General features: G+C 47.0%; 1 protein-coding gene across 2 annotated transcripts in view; it reads left to right on the top strand.

Moving 5' to 3' along the window:
* UBE2L3 (ubiquitin conjugating enzyme E2 L3) overlaps nt 1-14180 on the top strand; it is a 56181-nt gene continuing 42001 nt past the window's right edge. Inside the window, exon 1 of one of the 2 annotated variants that reach the window (XM_045457626.1) lies at nt 1-127. In XM_045457626.1, the coding sequence (XP_045313582.1) occupies nt 101-127 (27 nt within the window). In that variant the 5' untranslated portion in view covers nt 1-100. The remainder of the gene's footprint in view (nt 128-14180) is intronic. The other variant, XM_045457627.1, reaches the window with a different exon arrangement.

Raw genomic sequence — 14180 nt, forward strand, 5'->3', positions numbered from 1 at the left:
AGTGCCCGGCCCGCCCCTCCCCCGCTCCAGGAAGTGCGGGGGCTCCAGTCGCCCGGCCGGCCGCGATGCATTCTGGGGAAGTAGCAGCACCAGATCCAAGATGGCGGCCAGCAGGAGGCTGATGAAGGTAAAAGCCATTCTCCGGCGCCGGCCGGGCAGGGAGGTGCGGCGTCCCGGGCCCGGGGTCCCCGCGGCGGGCTGGGACTCCTCGGGGCGCCGCCGCTCGGTCTCCCGCTTCTACGTGGTCCCACCGCCCCTCCGGACCGCACGCGGGCTGGGGGAGCTAACGGGGCCGCCTAGGCCGCAGCCTGGGCGGGAGCGTCAGGCCGCGCTGGGAGCTGCCGCTGGCCCCTTCGCCTGGCCCCGGGGCGTCCACACCGTCCTCCGCCCGGAACCGGGCAGGGTCCTCCTAGTGGCGGCGGACTCCCGGACCCAGAGCGGTGTTGATGTGGGGGCCCGGCCGGGAGGTCCCGAACCGGGCGCCCGCGGGGAAGGCCTGAGCGCCGGAGCTCCGGCCGGGAGCCCGCGCCGCGGAGCCGCCCCGCCCTGGGCCGCAGCGCACTGGGTTTGGTGCCTCTTTCGGCCGGGTCGCAGCTCCGGAGGCCGGGAGGCTTGGGCTGGGGAAGGAAGGAGGAGGTCGGGCGACAAAAGTTAGGTCAGTTTGTTGGTGGGTCGTTTGAAATTGTGCTGGGTCCTAGCAAACTGTCGCCTTGTGACTGCAGAGTCACACAGCGGGTAAGTTCCAACTCCAGGAAGGCGTAGGGTCGGCCGCATTTGCAGCGCGGTTCTCCTTCCCCGTCTCCTTTTCAACCTACCACTTCTAGTCATCCGGATCTCCTTTCCTTGCTGAAGCAAAATTGCCATTTTGGGGGTGGGGGTTGGCTTCAATCGTTCGAGCTCAAACCGGCCAAAGTTTATAAAAATAACTTGGTACTTTGTATCTTGAATGCAGCGGGTGCCTTCTTGTTAAGTGGCTCCTTTGGTGAGGATTACAGATGCTAAACTGGCTTAGTTCTTTCCCGAGTATGTTTGCCGGCGCCCTCCGAAGCCGACCTCGCCAAGATTTGTGAGCTGGCGCCCCGGTAGTGCTGCCGGGTTGCATCGAGCCGGAAATAAAAAAGAGCAGGAGCTGATTTCCTGAGAGGAGATAAAGAGCTAGGATTCCTCTTGGGCAGAGCGGTGCTTGTTGGAACTAGACGTTGAACTTGGAGTCACAGCTTCTGGGCCCTCCCTCCCTGGGAACATTTCTTTTGTTCAGTAAGGGCTGGAGACGACGTTTAACTTCATAAAACTGGGTTAGAAGTGGGCACAAAAGAACAGTCAGCAGATTCCAAACTTCTCATCTCTTTTCTGCGGTGACACCACCATTCACCCAGTCATCCAGATGAGAGGACTGTTATTCACTTATTTCTGTACTCTTCTCCCCAAATGCAGTCACCCATTAAGCCTTGTGGATTTTACTTTAGAGAGAGTTGAGTGTGTGTGCCTTTCTTCCTAATCTTACCGAAATTACCTGAATCCATACCCTCATCTCTCAGATGCTTTTCCAAGTACATACTGAGTTTTTCTGACTCCCCTTCTTGGACACCAAAGTTCTTTTTCTAAAGCAAATTTTTAATCCTTTCATTCCTATTGAAAACCTCTCTGATCTTACAGTCCTCAGCAGTCAATCCTAACTTCTTATTTGGCATGCAAGACCCTTCCTAGGCTGGCTGAAAGTAATCTGTTTAGCCTCACCTCCTGCCCCTTGTTTTCCCACTACCCTTGCAAATCATAATAGCTACCTTTTTTTTTTTTTTTTTTTTTGTAAGCTTTTACTTTGTGCTGCCCTGTACTTCGCGTTCATGATCATGTTTAATCCTCCCTGAAAGTAGACATTATTATTCCCATTTTGTAGGTGAGAAAATGGAATGCTGAGGGATTCGTTGGGTTGCCCCAATTTTCTTAGCTAGGGAGGGTGAGCTGTGACCTCACTCAAGTTCTGACTCCAGAGCCCCCTGCTCTTCTTACTTACTTGCTATGTGGTGTCCTTTGCACATGCTGTTTGATCTACCTGAGAAAGGCTACCTTCCCCTTGCCTCTCCTCCCTTTCATGGAAGTCCTAGGTCCAATTCCAATGCTAGTTACTCTGTGAGGCCTTCTCCCCCAAACCCCTTCAGAATAAGTTGTTTCCTCCTTTGTGTGACCACAGTGCTTTCTTTATGTTTCTCTTTGAGCACTTGTCCCAATCACATTTGTGTTAGACTTGCCTTTCCTACAGAGTTCTGAGTTCCTTAAGGACAGGAATCTTGACCCAATTCATCTTGGTATCCCCTAGTCTACCCAAGTTGACCTAATTTGGGGTTCCCAGGCTTCCAGAGCTCTGAGAGGGGAGTTCCTATGGTTTTTAAATTATTTTTATGTTTCGAAAAATTGGAGCTTAGAAAGAACATGTATGGGGCACCTGGGGTTAAGCATCCAACAGTTAAGCATCCAACTTCAGCTCAGGTCATGATCTCACAGTTTGGGGATTCAAGCCCTGTATTGGGCTCTGTGCTGACAGCTCAGAGCCTGGAGCCTGCTTCAGATTCTGTGTCTCCCTCTCTTTCTGTCCCTCCCCAACTCGTGCTCTGTCTCTCGCTCTCAAAATATAAGCATTTAAAAAAATTAAAAAACAAACAAACATGTAACATTAAGTACTTTATTTTATTTTTTATTTTTTTAGTGTTTATTTTTGAGAGGGAGAGTGAGAGAGAGAGAGAGGCACAGAGAGGAGAGAGAATCCCAAGCAGGCTCTGCACCGTCAGCACAGAGCTGGATGCTGGGCTTGAACTCACAAACTGCAAGATCATGACCTGAGCAGAAATCAAAGAGTCTGGAAGCTTAGCCCAGGCTCCCCTAAGTACTTTTAAGTGCTAGATCATTTACATAAATTATTTTCCGTTAACACTTTAAGTTAGCATATTATCATCTTTATTTTACAAATGAGAGAATTATGAGGCTTAGATAGGTTGAGTGTTACCTGAGGTGGAGTAGCAAGCAGACCAGTGTGGGGAGAGAAGATGTTAAATCTCCCTAGTTTCAAATCCCAAAGTCCATGCCTCTTTTCTTACTCCAAGGACACATGGAGGACTGTGTAGTTTCTTGAGTTGTGGATGGAAACTCTTTCAATTCAGTAGAGGAATGCTGGTTAAATGACTTAGATCACTGGCTCTGGGAGTCCGTGTTTAAGCTGGTTAAAAACAACAACAAATTATTGGTGCATATTGATCAATACTGGGGGTGGAAATAAAGGGGTTTTTGATGATGAAAGAAACATGCTGAATAATCAAATGAATTACATCTTAAAGAACTTTAGATTTCCTCAAAAACTATTTTCCAGGACACTCAGAGTCTGATTTCTTTGTAACCATGGACTGTATAAGATACATTATTGAAAGTAGAGTATTTGCATATATTGGCTAAGAACTTATTTTAGGCAAAGTGAGTATGATAAAGTCTTTATTTTTTAAAATATGAAATGTATTGTCAGATTGGTTTCCATACAACACCCAGTGATCATCCCAAAAGGTGCCTTCCTCGATACCCATCACCCACCCTCCCCTCCCTCCCACTCCCCATTAACCCTCACTTTGTTCTTAGTTTTTAAGAGTGTCTTATGCTTTGGCTCTCTCCCTCTCCAACCTCTTTTTTTTTTCTTCCCCTCCCCCATAGACTAAAGTCTTTAATTTAAAAAGCATTTGCCAAAAGGATTAGCCTTTTTCAGAACCCTTTTTAGGAAAGAATGTTAATAAAACATTAAATACATTTTAATTTGCAAGCAGCAAATTCAGCATTGATGGTAACAACCAGATTGTAACCATTGCTTCTATCAGGAAGGGAAATAGCTACAAAAGTGAAACCTGTAGGTGTGGCTAAGGAAATTGATTGCAGTCTGATCATTTCTTTTCAGCCTCTCAATTGCACACATCTCCCCTAGGGGCCCTCCAGCTAAGTATCTTCCCAGAAGGGCTTTTCTCAGTGGGGGAAGTTGTGTATTTAAGAAGGGGGTATGTGACATTTTGCCAGTCATTATGCTGTAACTGTTGAGATGAGGAATTGAGATTGTAGCAACCTTTTAATACTACTTAAATGATGTTCAGTCAGAACTCTGTAATGGTGTACTTTCAGTCCATAACTACACGTGAATAAGTAAGAGGAGTCACTAATAATAGTTCTTTCCTTGGAATTCAAAAGCAATAAACCGGTTTGCTTTTGAATACAAGTTTCTGTTCTCTGAAGTTGGGTAATTAACACGATAGAGCTGTGAACGTGTGTCCGGTAGGTGTGTGTCAGAGGGTGAGGGGAGTTTTTCAGATGATGTTATGCCAATATAAATGTCCTGAATCCACTTGGTTTTAGGGAATTGAGAAAAACATTGTATTTTTTTTGTTCTAAATGTAAAATCCCAGTAAGTTCGGACTATTTCAGCTTCCCTTAATGATGCTCATTGTAAATGTTTCCCTATTAAAAGAAAATTGGGACAGGCCCTGGGAAAGAGAATGGACTTGTTTGTTGCAACATTTGGGACCTTTTCTTAGGGTATATACTAGAGCAAAAACATTTGTCTGAGGGTACTTGGTGGACCTATTGTGGCCTTTTTATAATTCTATAAAGAGTTTGTCAAATTAGCAGTATATTGTACCAAATCAACTTGGAAAATTCTCATTCCATTGAAAAGTATCACTAAATGTTCAAGAGAGATTTCTATTTTCTTTACTGCAACAGGAAGTTAGGGATTAACGTTTAGAGGACCCCAAGATATCTCTCCTGAGCCCAGACTTTGTATCTAACAGCCTGGAGAAGTTCCCTTTGAATGGCATATAGACCTGTGGTTGTCCAAACTTGTGTCCCCACAGCCCCCACGATTCTCTTGTCTTGCCTTTCTCAGTTAATGATCCACTTGTCTACTCAGCCACTCAAGGAAGAACCTGGAGAAGCCCACCTCGCCTCCTCATTCCACATCTAGCCACTTGCCAGATTCTGCTACACTAGGCCTTTATCCTCTCTGGCCTCTGCCTGTCTTTCTCCACCCTCTCTGCCACTCCCTTAGTTCAAGCCATCCATTTGTGGTGGGCCACTTGCAGTAGACTCCTTGGTAGTTTCCTTTTATTCCTCACCAGTCTATCCTCAGTCCCACATGATTCTTAACTGGCAGTGTGTCCATGAGAGGTACACATGCTCAGGGCTCAGGCTCTGCTCTCAGAGGTTGGAGCTAAATTCGGGAGGTCAGAGATCTGTATTTAAAACCCCACATTCCTTAGCATGTTCTTTCAAAGTCTGATCTCGCGAGTCTTTTCTCTCTGCACTTGCCCGTGGGATCCCCTACACATGCTCTGCACCCCGGGGTCTCTTGATGGGTATCCCTGCCCTGGTATCCCTGCCCTTTCTCTACATCAGGGTAATTTCTTGTCCTTTAGGACTCAACTCACAGGCACCTCCTCTTAGCCCTGCACTCGAGGAGCTCAGTGAGGGAGAAAAATGGCATATGCCTAGAACAAAGGAATTCTGGCCTGTCCACTGTATGCTGGATGTTTGCCAGCTGAATAATGGAGTATAAGGGGAAAGATCCTCTGACATTGAGAAGAAGGTGGAACTTGGTCTGGCCCTTGAAGCATAGGCAAGGGTTTGGGCTGTTGGAGAAGGGGTGCCTGGCAGCCAGTAAGGTTTAGTAGCTCTCATCCCTCAAAATGGATGTGGGTGGTGGCTAGGAGAGATGCCCTGGGGAACCGCAGTGACAGTTCACTCCCCCCCCCCCCCCCCCAAACAGCTGCCTGCTTCTGACCTTGTGCAGTCCCTTCCTTTGGTTTCAGTTAGTCCAGCCCTGAGGCACTTTCCAGAAGCGCTGGGTAAGTGGCCTGGTTTTACCCTAGGTTGGTATATCCAGTGCACCTGGCCCTCCAGAACTATGAGCTTTCCCTCTTTCCGTCTTCCCTACAGGGCTACATTCTCTGGCCAGACGCTGAAGACTTGTCTCTCCATGAAGGGGCATTGCAGAAGGTGATGCTGATGAGTTTAAGGACAGGTGGCATAGAGATGTCTGGGCCTTTCAGTTGAGGGGGTCAGATGTATCCTCAGCTGTAACATCCAGGAGAAGCAGCAGGCTGCTCACATGTGAGAGCCTTTGCCTCTGGGTTTCCCCTAGCCAGTCTCATCCTATCTGTCTGTTCTTGAGGGCATAGGTAAACCTAACCCTCACCCCAATAAAAAGTGGGGAGGAAAGGGTGTTTCATTCAAAGCTATTGGGAGAGAGAATATGGTATCCTGGTTAAGAGCTCAGGTTCTGGAGGTTGTGTACTGGGCCTGCCATATCTTAGTTGTGGGAACTTGGGCAAATTACTTAATCTCTGTGCTTTAGTTACTTCATCTGTGTGCGAAAGTGAAATGAGTTAGTATATGTCACATGCTCCAGAGAGTGCTTAGCATATCCTAAGTGTTAGATACACATAGATCGTTATTATCGGGAGTGAGCAAAACATATCCCAGGGCAATGACAGAGCAGCCTGGCAGGAGGGTAGGGGCTTGGAGATGGTACTGAAAAGGTGGATTGGACCATGCCTGGACACGACCTCATTACCCAGGCAGAGCCCATTCTCTTTCCCACCCTGCTCTTCTGCCTTTTGAAATAACCTGTTCCTTAGGATTAGCAAGAAGTTTCTTGAGGCAGCTGTGTGAATGTGTCTTTGTTCAAAAAATGTTTACTTTTTCCAACAAAATTAAAAAGCTCTTGAATTCAAAATTTTGTCTTTCCGGTATCTCTGAATCTCACACTTACATTATCTCTTCGTATCCTTCATGTATGTGCCGTGCAGTGACCGTCACTGTGTCCAAAGATGAGTTCAGGTGCTGTGGAAGGCACGGAAAGATGCTGAGCTGGCAGTAAGGGGTGGGAGTTTGCAAGAAATACTTTGAAGAAGTAGTTGCAGTCCCAGAAATAAAATTGTTGCTTTTTGTCTTCTCTTTCAGCCCTGAAGCAGAAAGTTAAGAGAGGTTGCTTCTGGTGGCTGATCCGTTTTTGCTCCTGGCCCTCGCCACAGTCTCTTTAGAATTCCAGAGCTGAGAGGAACACCCTTAACAGACAAGAGGCTGAGGCTTGGGGCGGGGGTACCACCCACAGGCTGGCAGTGGCACTGGGCACACTCATTGCCCAGGCCTCCCTGTTCTCAGGGTTTTGCTCCTGCTCACATGGCTGCTTTTGGTTTTTAAGGAGGAACAAGGTGGAGAGGAGGGGAATTCATTTCAGGTCAGGTGGTGGGTTTTTTGTTCAGTTTGTAATAATTTCAGGTCTGTATTGATTATAGTTTCTTTACTTCATGATCTTATCAGATTTTGTTTCTGCTTTTTTGCCAACATAGTTCAGCAGCAGAGGCAAATGCTGTTTTCACAGTCCCTAGCCCAGCAGGCACATTTGCAAGCAAGTCAGTAATGTCAAATCTAGTGCTCATGGTGGTGTTCTGTCTTTCTGAGTGAGGATGGTGCCTGATTCTATCACAGGATCAGGGAATGGGTACGACTCAGAAGTTGAACAGCCTCTGAGTGCTTTCTGACATGGTTTGTAAAATATCTCCTTCACACCAGTGTACATCTTGTTAAGAAAGCTCAGCTCAGGAAAGCTAACCTTACAGAAGGAGATCTGCCATGTGTTTTACACACGTGGTTCCCATTCCAGTCACTTGTGCTGGGGTGCTGGACTCAAGAATGCCATGTACAACCATGTTCATATGGAGACAGAAACATATTCCAGGAGCCAGGCTGACATCCGGAAGCTGACTGTGTGGAGCTGGCATCAGAGTCCACTCAGCTGGGCCTGGGCCATGCTTGCCCAGAGGTGTGTGGGCAGTGTATGCCTATAAGCTTGTACTGAGTGTTCTCTTCAGCCATACCCTCTTAGAATGACCTCTTGACAAGTGGCCCACCATCCTGGATCAGTGTGCTGTGGTCAAGTTCAGATCTTAACTTCTATCACGGACTCATTTGTGCCATCACCTTGAGCCTCAGTGTCCTGATTTCTGCAGTAGGATGATAAAACTACTTCATAGAGTTGTGATAGTAGTTAAATATGTTAGTTGTGAAAATAACTAAGTGTAAGATGGTATACTGCCGACCCGTGGAAGGGGTGATGTGTTTCTGTGGGTCCTGCCTCCTTTGCTAACTATTAATTGAAATAAGAGAATCATATTTGCGGGGCTCTGAAACCTTATGTTTAGATATACAGTATTTTGATATAATTTTTTTCTTAACTGTTCATTTTTGAGAGACAGAGCATGCAAGCAGGGGAGGGGCAGGGAGAGAGGGAGACACAGAATCCAAAGCAGGCTCCAGGCTCTGAGCTGTCAGCACAGAGCCTGATGCCAGGCTTAAACCCATGAGCCGCGAGATCATGACCTGAGTGGAAGTTGGACACTCAACCAACTTAGCCACCCAGGCACTCCTACAGTATTTTGAATTAAAGTCATGATTTAGTATCCTTGCCACTGATTGCTTTGTGTGAGCTTGGAAAGCACGTATCTGTCAAAATTAGGTACTTGGCTACCGTCACACAAAAAAGCAGGAAGAGGCTTTTTCAAATAACTAATGTCCTCCCAGTTGTGTAGCTGGTATTTGAGATCTACACTGTACTTAGATTAAAAAAAAAAGCTTATTTATTTATTTTGAGAGACAATGTGTGTGTGTGAGCAGGGGAAGGGGTAGAGAAAGAGAGAGGGAGGGAGAGAATCCCAAGCAGGCTCCACGCTTAGCACGGAACCTGGCTTGGGGCTTGATCTCACGATCAAGCTGATATCAAGAGTTGGGCGCTTAACCAGCTGAGCCACCCAGGCATCCCTGTACTTAGATTTAAGGCAGGTTTGTGTAACTTCCCCTTAGACATGCAGCTCCATCTGCCAGGTTTCACTTTGTCTGGACAAGACAGGCCTAGAAATGTTCCTTGCACGGCATAAACACTTATGTTATGTGAAGGGCTAGGGCAAACGCTATATATGTTCATGCTTTTGTCGTTATAAATTTTGGGAAGCTAAGCTCTGCAAGTATCTTGTTGAAGAAATAAGAGCCCCTGCATTGCCTGTTTCTAGTGGAACCCCTTGCCACCCTCACCTATTGCTTTGTGTGGCTGAGAGAGATTCTAGGTTTGCTTCTGGTCCTGGCCCTGGCCCTACCCTATAAAGGGTCTGTGATTTGGGCTTCTGTGAACTTCAGCTTTACCATCTGTAAGAAGCTAATATGCCTGACTTGTCCATCTCTGAGTGTCTGTGAGCTTCCAGTCTTATTCTGTGTGCTGTCTGTTGTAAACACTGCAGAATGTTCTTGTGACCAACCACCTCTCACGCTTCTCTCTCAGAGTCTTGCTCCTGCTTTTCACATGGCTGCTTTTGGTGTATGCCTCCTACACCGAAGGTACGCACTTTCCCTAGCATCTTCATTTCTGGAGGTTGTCCCCAGAAATAATGCTCTTTCCTAGAAGATGACCTCTTCCCTGGCATCTCTCCATTTGTTTATTGTTGGGATTTTGTAAGTGGTGACACTAAGCTATTGCCCGCCTAAGAGGAGTGTGGTGGTGATGTGTTCTTAGCAACTCCTCTGCCTTATGTTTTTCTTTTTCTTTTTTTTTAAATTTATTTTTTATGTTTATTTTTGAGAGAGAGAGAAAGAGCATGAGTGGGAAGGGGCAGAGAGAGGGGGAGACACAGAATCGGAAGCAGGCCCCAGGCTCTGAGCTGTCAGCACAGAGTCCGACGTGGGGCTCCAACCCATGAACTGTGAGATCATGACCCAAGCCAAAGTTGGACACTTAACCAACTGAGCCACCCAGGTGCCCAGCATTCACTTTTTTAAAAAAAAGTTCAGGAAGATTTCTGGGTTTCTATTACCACAAACTTGTTGCAGCTGGAAGGATTCCTTACGTTGCTTCTGTGTGCCTGGCTTAGTGGGAGGTGTTAGCTCTTTTAGGAGCTTATTTCTAGTCATGGAAATGACACTGAATTAATCAGGGCTTCAGGATCTTCCTTTCTAAAAGACAGGATTGGATGGGCATGGTAGTTCTTAAGCAGGAGTGCAGCTCACAGTCACTGGGAGATCCCCTGGCATAGGTGCCCAGCCTTACTCAGGAGACTGTTTCTGCAAGTCTAGAATGAGGCCTCAGCACAAGTCAGGTTTTCTCCCTCCACACTCCCTCTCTGCCCCATCTCTCTGCATGTGGTTGTTGAACAATTCCCCCTGGGCCTTTGGGTACACTCTTTTTTTTTTTTTTTTTTTTTTTTTTAATTTTTTTTAACGTTTATTTATTTTTGAGACAGAGAGAGACAGCATGAACAGGGGAGGGGCAGAGAGAGAGGGAGACACAGAATCTGAACCAGGCTCCAGGCTCCGAGCTGTCAGCACAGAGCCCGACGCGGGGCTTGAACTCACGGACCGTGAGATCATGACCTGAGCCGAAGTCCGACGCTTAACCGACCAAGCCACCCAGGCGCCCCATGGGTACACTCTTAATTGAGAGTCCCCTAATGTTAGTTAAGACTCCAGCCAAACTTGGCTCCCAGCTGCTTCCCAGACACATGGGGTGATTGCATACGTTTCTTGTTTTCTTATTATTTTTTTTAAAGTTTTTATTTATTTTGTGAGAGACAGAGTGCAAGTGGGGGAGGGGGAGAGAGAGAGAGAGAGAGAGAGAGAGAGAGTGAGTGTCTCAGGCTCCATGCTGCCAGCACAGAGCCCAACGTGGGGCTTGAACTCATGAAACTGTGAGATCATGACCTGAGCCGAAATCAAGAGTGGGAGGGGCGCCTGGGTGGCTCAGTCGGTTGAGTGTCCGACTTCGGCTCAGGTCATGATCTCACACACTCTGTGAGTTCGAGCCCCACATCGGGCTCTGTGCTGACGGCTCGGAGACTGGAGCCTGCTTCAGATTCTGTGTCTCCCTCTCTCTCTGCCCCTAACCCACTCACATTCTGACTCTGTCTCTCAAAAATAAGTAAACATTTAAAAAAAAAAAAGAAGAGGGGCGCCTGGGTGGCACAGTCGGTTAAGCATCCGACTTCAGCCAGGTCACGATCTCGCGGTCCGTGAGTTCGAGCCCCGCGTCAGGCTCTGGGCTGATGGCTCAGAGCCTGGAGCCTGTTTCCAATTCTGTGTCTCCCTCTCTCTCTGCCCCTCTCCCGTTCATGCTCTGTCTCTCTCTGTCCCAAAAATAAATAAACGTTGAAAAAAAGAAAATTTAAAAAAAAAAGAAGAAATCAAGAGTGGGATACTTAAAGGCGCCCCCATCTGTCTGCTGAATGGATTTCTTAAAGAGGACCATGGCCACAGCTAGCTGAGAATCGCTGGCTCCTGAAGGGTTCTCTGTCAGTGCTGCGTGAGGGTTGCCCTGGGAGATTTTGAATGGTTGCTTTTCCAGGCACCAGCATAGATCTCCAGAGAAGTGGGGGGGGGCGGGGGGGGGTGACTGTTAACTACTTTGCCTGAACTTGGATGCATACACTGGAGTTATGTGACCAAGAGCTCACTGTGTATAGCTGACTCCTGCTGTCCTCTCAGGGATAAGCCGAGGCTTCTGTGCAGGGCCAGGGCTGTCTCCTGTTAGTGCCTGCAGAATTGTTAGGCAGTAGTCTGTTTCTGGACTGTGCCACACTCCTGCCTGGCATGGGCATCAAGCTCTCTGGGCTATAGTCTGGGCAGTGGACTTTTCTCTTTTTGAAGAGCTGGGCAGCATACCCAGGCTCTTTCAGGTTCCCTCAATACACTGAGATCCACCTCTGGGCTCAGAAATGGACCTCATTTTGAGAAGCATTGCTGTCTTTCTCCCTCATCACTTGCTCTGGGTGGGAAGCCTGCTGTCTCCTACTGGGAGAAGGAATGAGCTCACTGGCTGGTTCTGCTTTCCCTCGCACTCTTCTCTTGGTTTGTCAGTACTGGCGCCATCAGCCTGGAGCAGCTGACCCAGGACAGCTTCTTGCTCCTAGTAGAACTGAAACAAACTTTTGTGGCCTTATTTTGTAAGCTCCTGTCGTTTTTGGCTTTCGTCTTCCTGACTCTGTTCTAGAGCCGGGCCACTCACAGTTTTCCTTTGTCAGGTCCCTTTTTTCACATCATTTGTAATATCCTTTTGATTTGAACTTAAAAAAATTTTTTAAGTTTATTTAGAGAGAGCATGAGCACATGGAGGAGGGGCAGAGAGAGAGGGAGAGAGAGAGAATCCCAAGCAGGCTCCGCACTGTCAGCATGGATCCTTACGCAGGGCTCAAACTCACAAACTTCAAGATCATGACCTAAGTCGAAATCAACAGTTGGATACTTGGCTGACCAAGCCACTCAGGCACCCCTTGAATTTGAACTTTGAATTTACATTGGTTTCTTTAAATTCCTTCCCCAGTTCTTCCATCTGAGGATTATTCTCAGTTATAGGGGTGCACTTTTGCTTGAGGGTTTGTTAAGCCTCTTGAGTCATCTTGCCTTTTCCAATCTCAGACCTTCAGATGAACCTGTCTTTTCTCTGAATGACTAGAATCCATCCTCTTCAAGTTGTTCCCCTTGGTGGGGTGTGATTGGCATTTTGGGCCAAGCAGTTCTTATCTGGAGGACCTGCTTATGCAATGCAGGACTTTTAGCATCCTGGCTACCAATGATGCCAGTGGTTCTCAGCAGCTGGGGCTCTAGAGGATATTGGGAAACGAGGGTGGGGTGGTGTCACAATGCTTGGCATGTAATGGACTGGGCTCAGGATGGTCAAGTGCAGAGTCCTATCTGGATGCCTATGCCACCCTGTTGAGAAACGCTGCCTAGCATTCCCTGGAGATTACAGGGCTTGCTTGCTTGTTTGTTTGTCTTGGTTTCTCTCACTTCTGCCTTACAATCACTTCTTCTTGTTGGTTAGAATTATGCAAAGGAGGTTGTCTCTTCTGCTCTTTGGTGAGCTTAACTTGATAGCAAGTTGAGAGTTTATCTGATAACTAGTAATCAATAAACTGAGCTTTGGATTTCTTGAACCTCCCAGTTCAGCTGACATTAGTGTTGCCCATTCTTCTCTAGTAGGGGGTGAGAGGGATGGCATCTTCCCCCAGTTTTTGAAAAAAAAAATTTTTTTTAATGTTTATTTTTGAGAGATTGAGACAGAGCATGAGCAGGGAAGGGGCAGAGAGAGAGAGGGAGACACAGAATTCGAAGCAGGCTCCAGGCTCCGAGCTGTCAACACAGCCTGACACGGGGCTCGAACTCACGAACCACGAGATCATGACCGGAGCTGAAGTCAGACCCTCAATGGACCGAGCCACCCAGGCGCCCCTCCCACAGTTTTTGTTTTATCTTTGTTCATGTATGTCTTGATATCAGAACACCAGTAGGTGCCCTCTCTGCACCCCCGCCCGCAGTTGAGTCTCATCTTGCTTCATTTTTGTAATTCTTTTGAAATTTACCTTCTTGTGTTTATTACTGATACTTTCTATTGTTCTTTTTTTTTTTTTTTCAACATTTATTTATTTTTTTGGGACAGAGAGAGACAGAGCATGAACGGGGGAGGGACAGAGAGAGAGGGAGACACAGAATCGGAAACAGGCTCCAGGCTCTGAGCCATCAGCCCAGAGCCCGATGCGGGGCTCGAACTCACGGACCGCGAGATCGTGACCTGGCTGAAGTCGGACCCCTAACCGACTGCGCCACCCAGGCGCCCCACTTCCTATTGTTATTAGTACGTGAATTTCTGAAGCCTAGAGTAAATTTACAGATTATTTTAAAATTAATTTTCTTCCATGAAAATTGAATATAATCTCATTTGTTGTCTAGTTTCAATGTTCTATCTGAAATTGTTTTCCTAACTGTATGTGGTTTAAAACATTTCTGATAGCTTGGTAAGATTCAGCTCTTAAGTGACATATGATATGTTCTGTCTCTAGCCAGGAATCTTACTCTGATATCTTATACCAGGGATCAGAAAATCAAAATACATGGAGAGCATTTCCCATCCCAGAGCCTTTTCTTCCTCAAGCCCCAGCTTCCTGTCCCTTCACTACCCTGATAATTAAGCAAGTGAGCGTGACCATGAGCTCCTGAGGCTTTTAGATCCGTGCCCTCAAGCTTACCCTCATGGAGCTTATATGCTCTTTGGGGAGTGGGGCAGAGTGTTAGAGTGAGATTTATTTATTCCCCATCCTGAAGGTTTCATTGTCCCCAGGGGA

This window comes from Leopardus geoffroyi, chromosome D3, assembly GCF_018350155.1.
Source record: "Leopardus geoffroyi isolate Oge1 chromosome D3, O.geoffroyi_Oge1_pat1.0, whole genome shotgun sequence".
Classification (NCBI taxonomy): Eukaryota; Metazoa; Chordata; class Mammalia; order Carnivora; family Felidae; genus Leopardus; species Leopardus geoffroyi.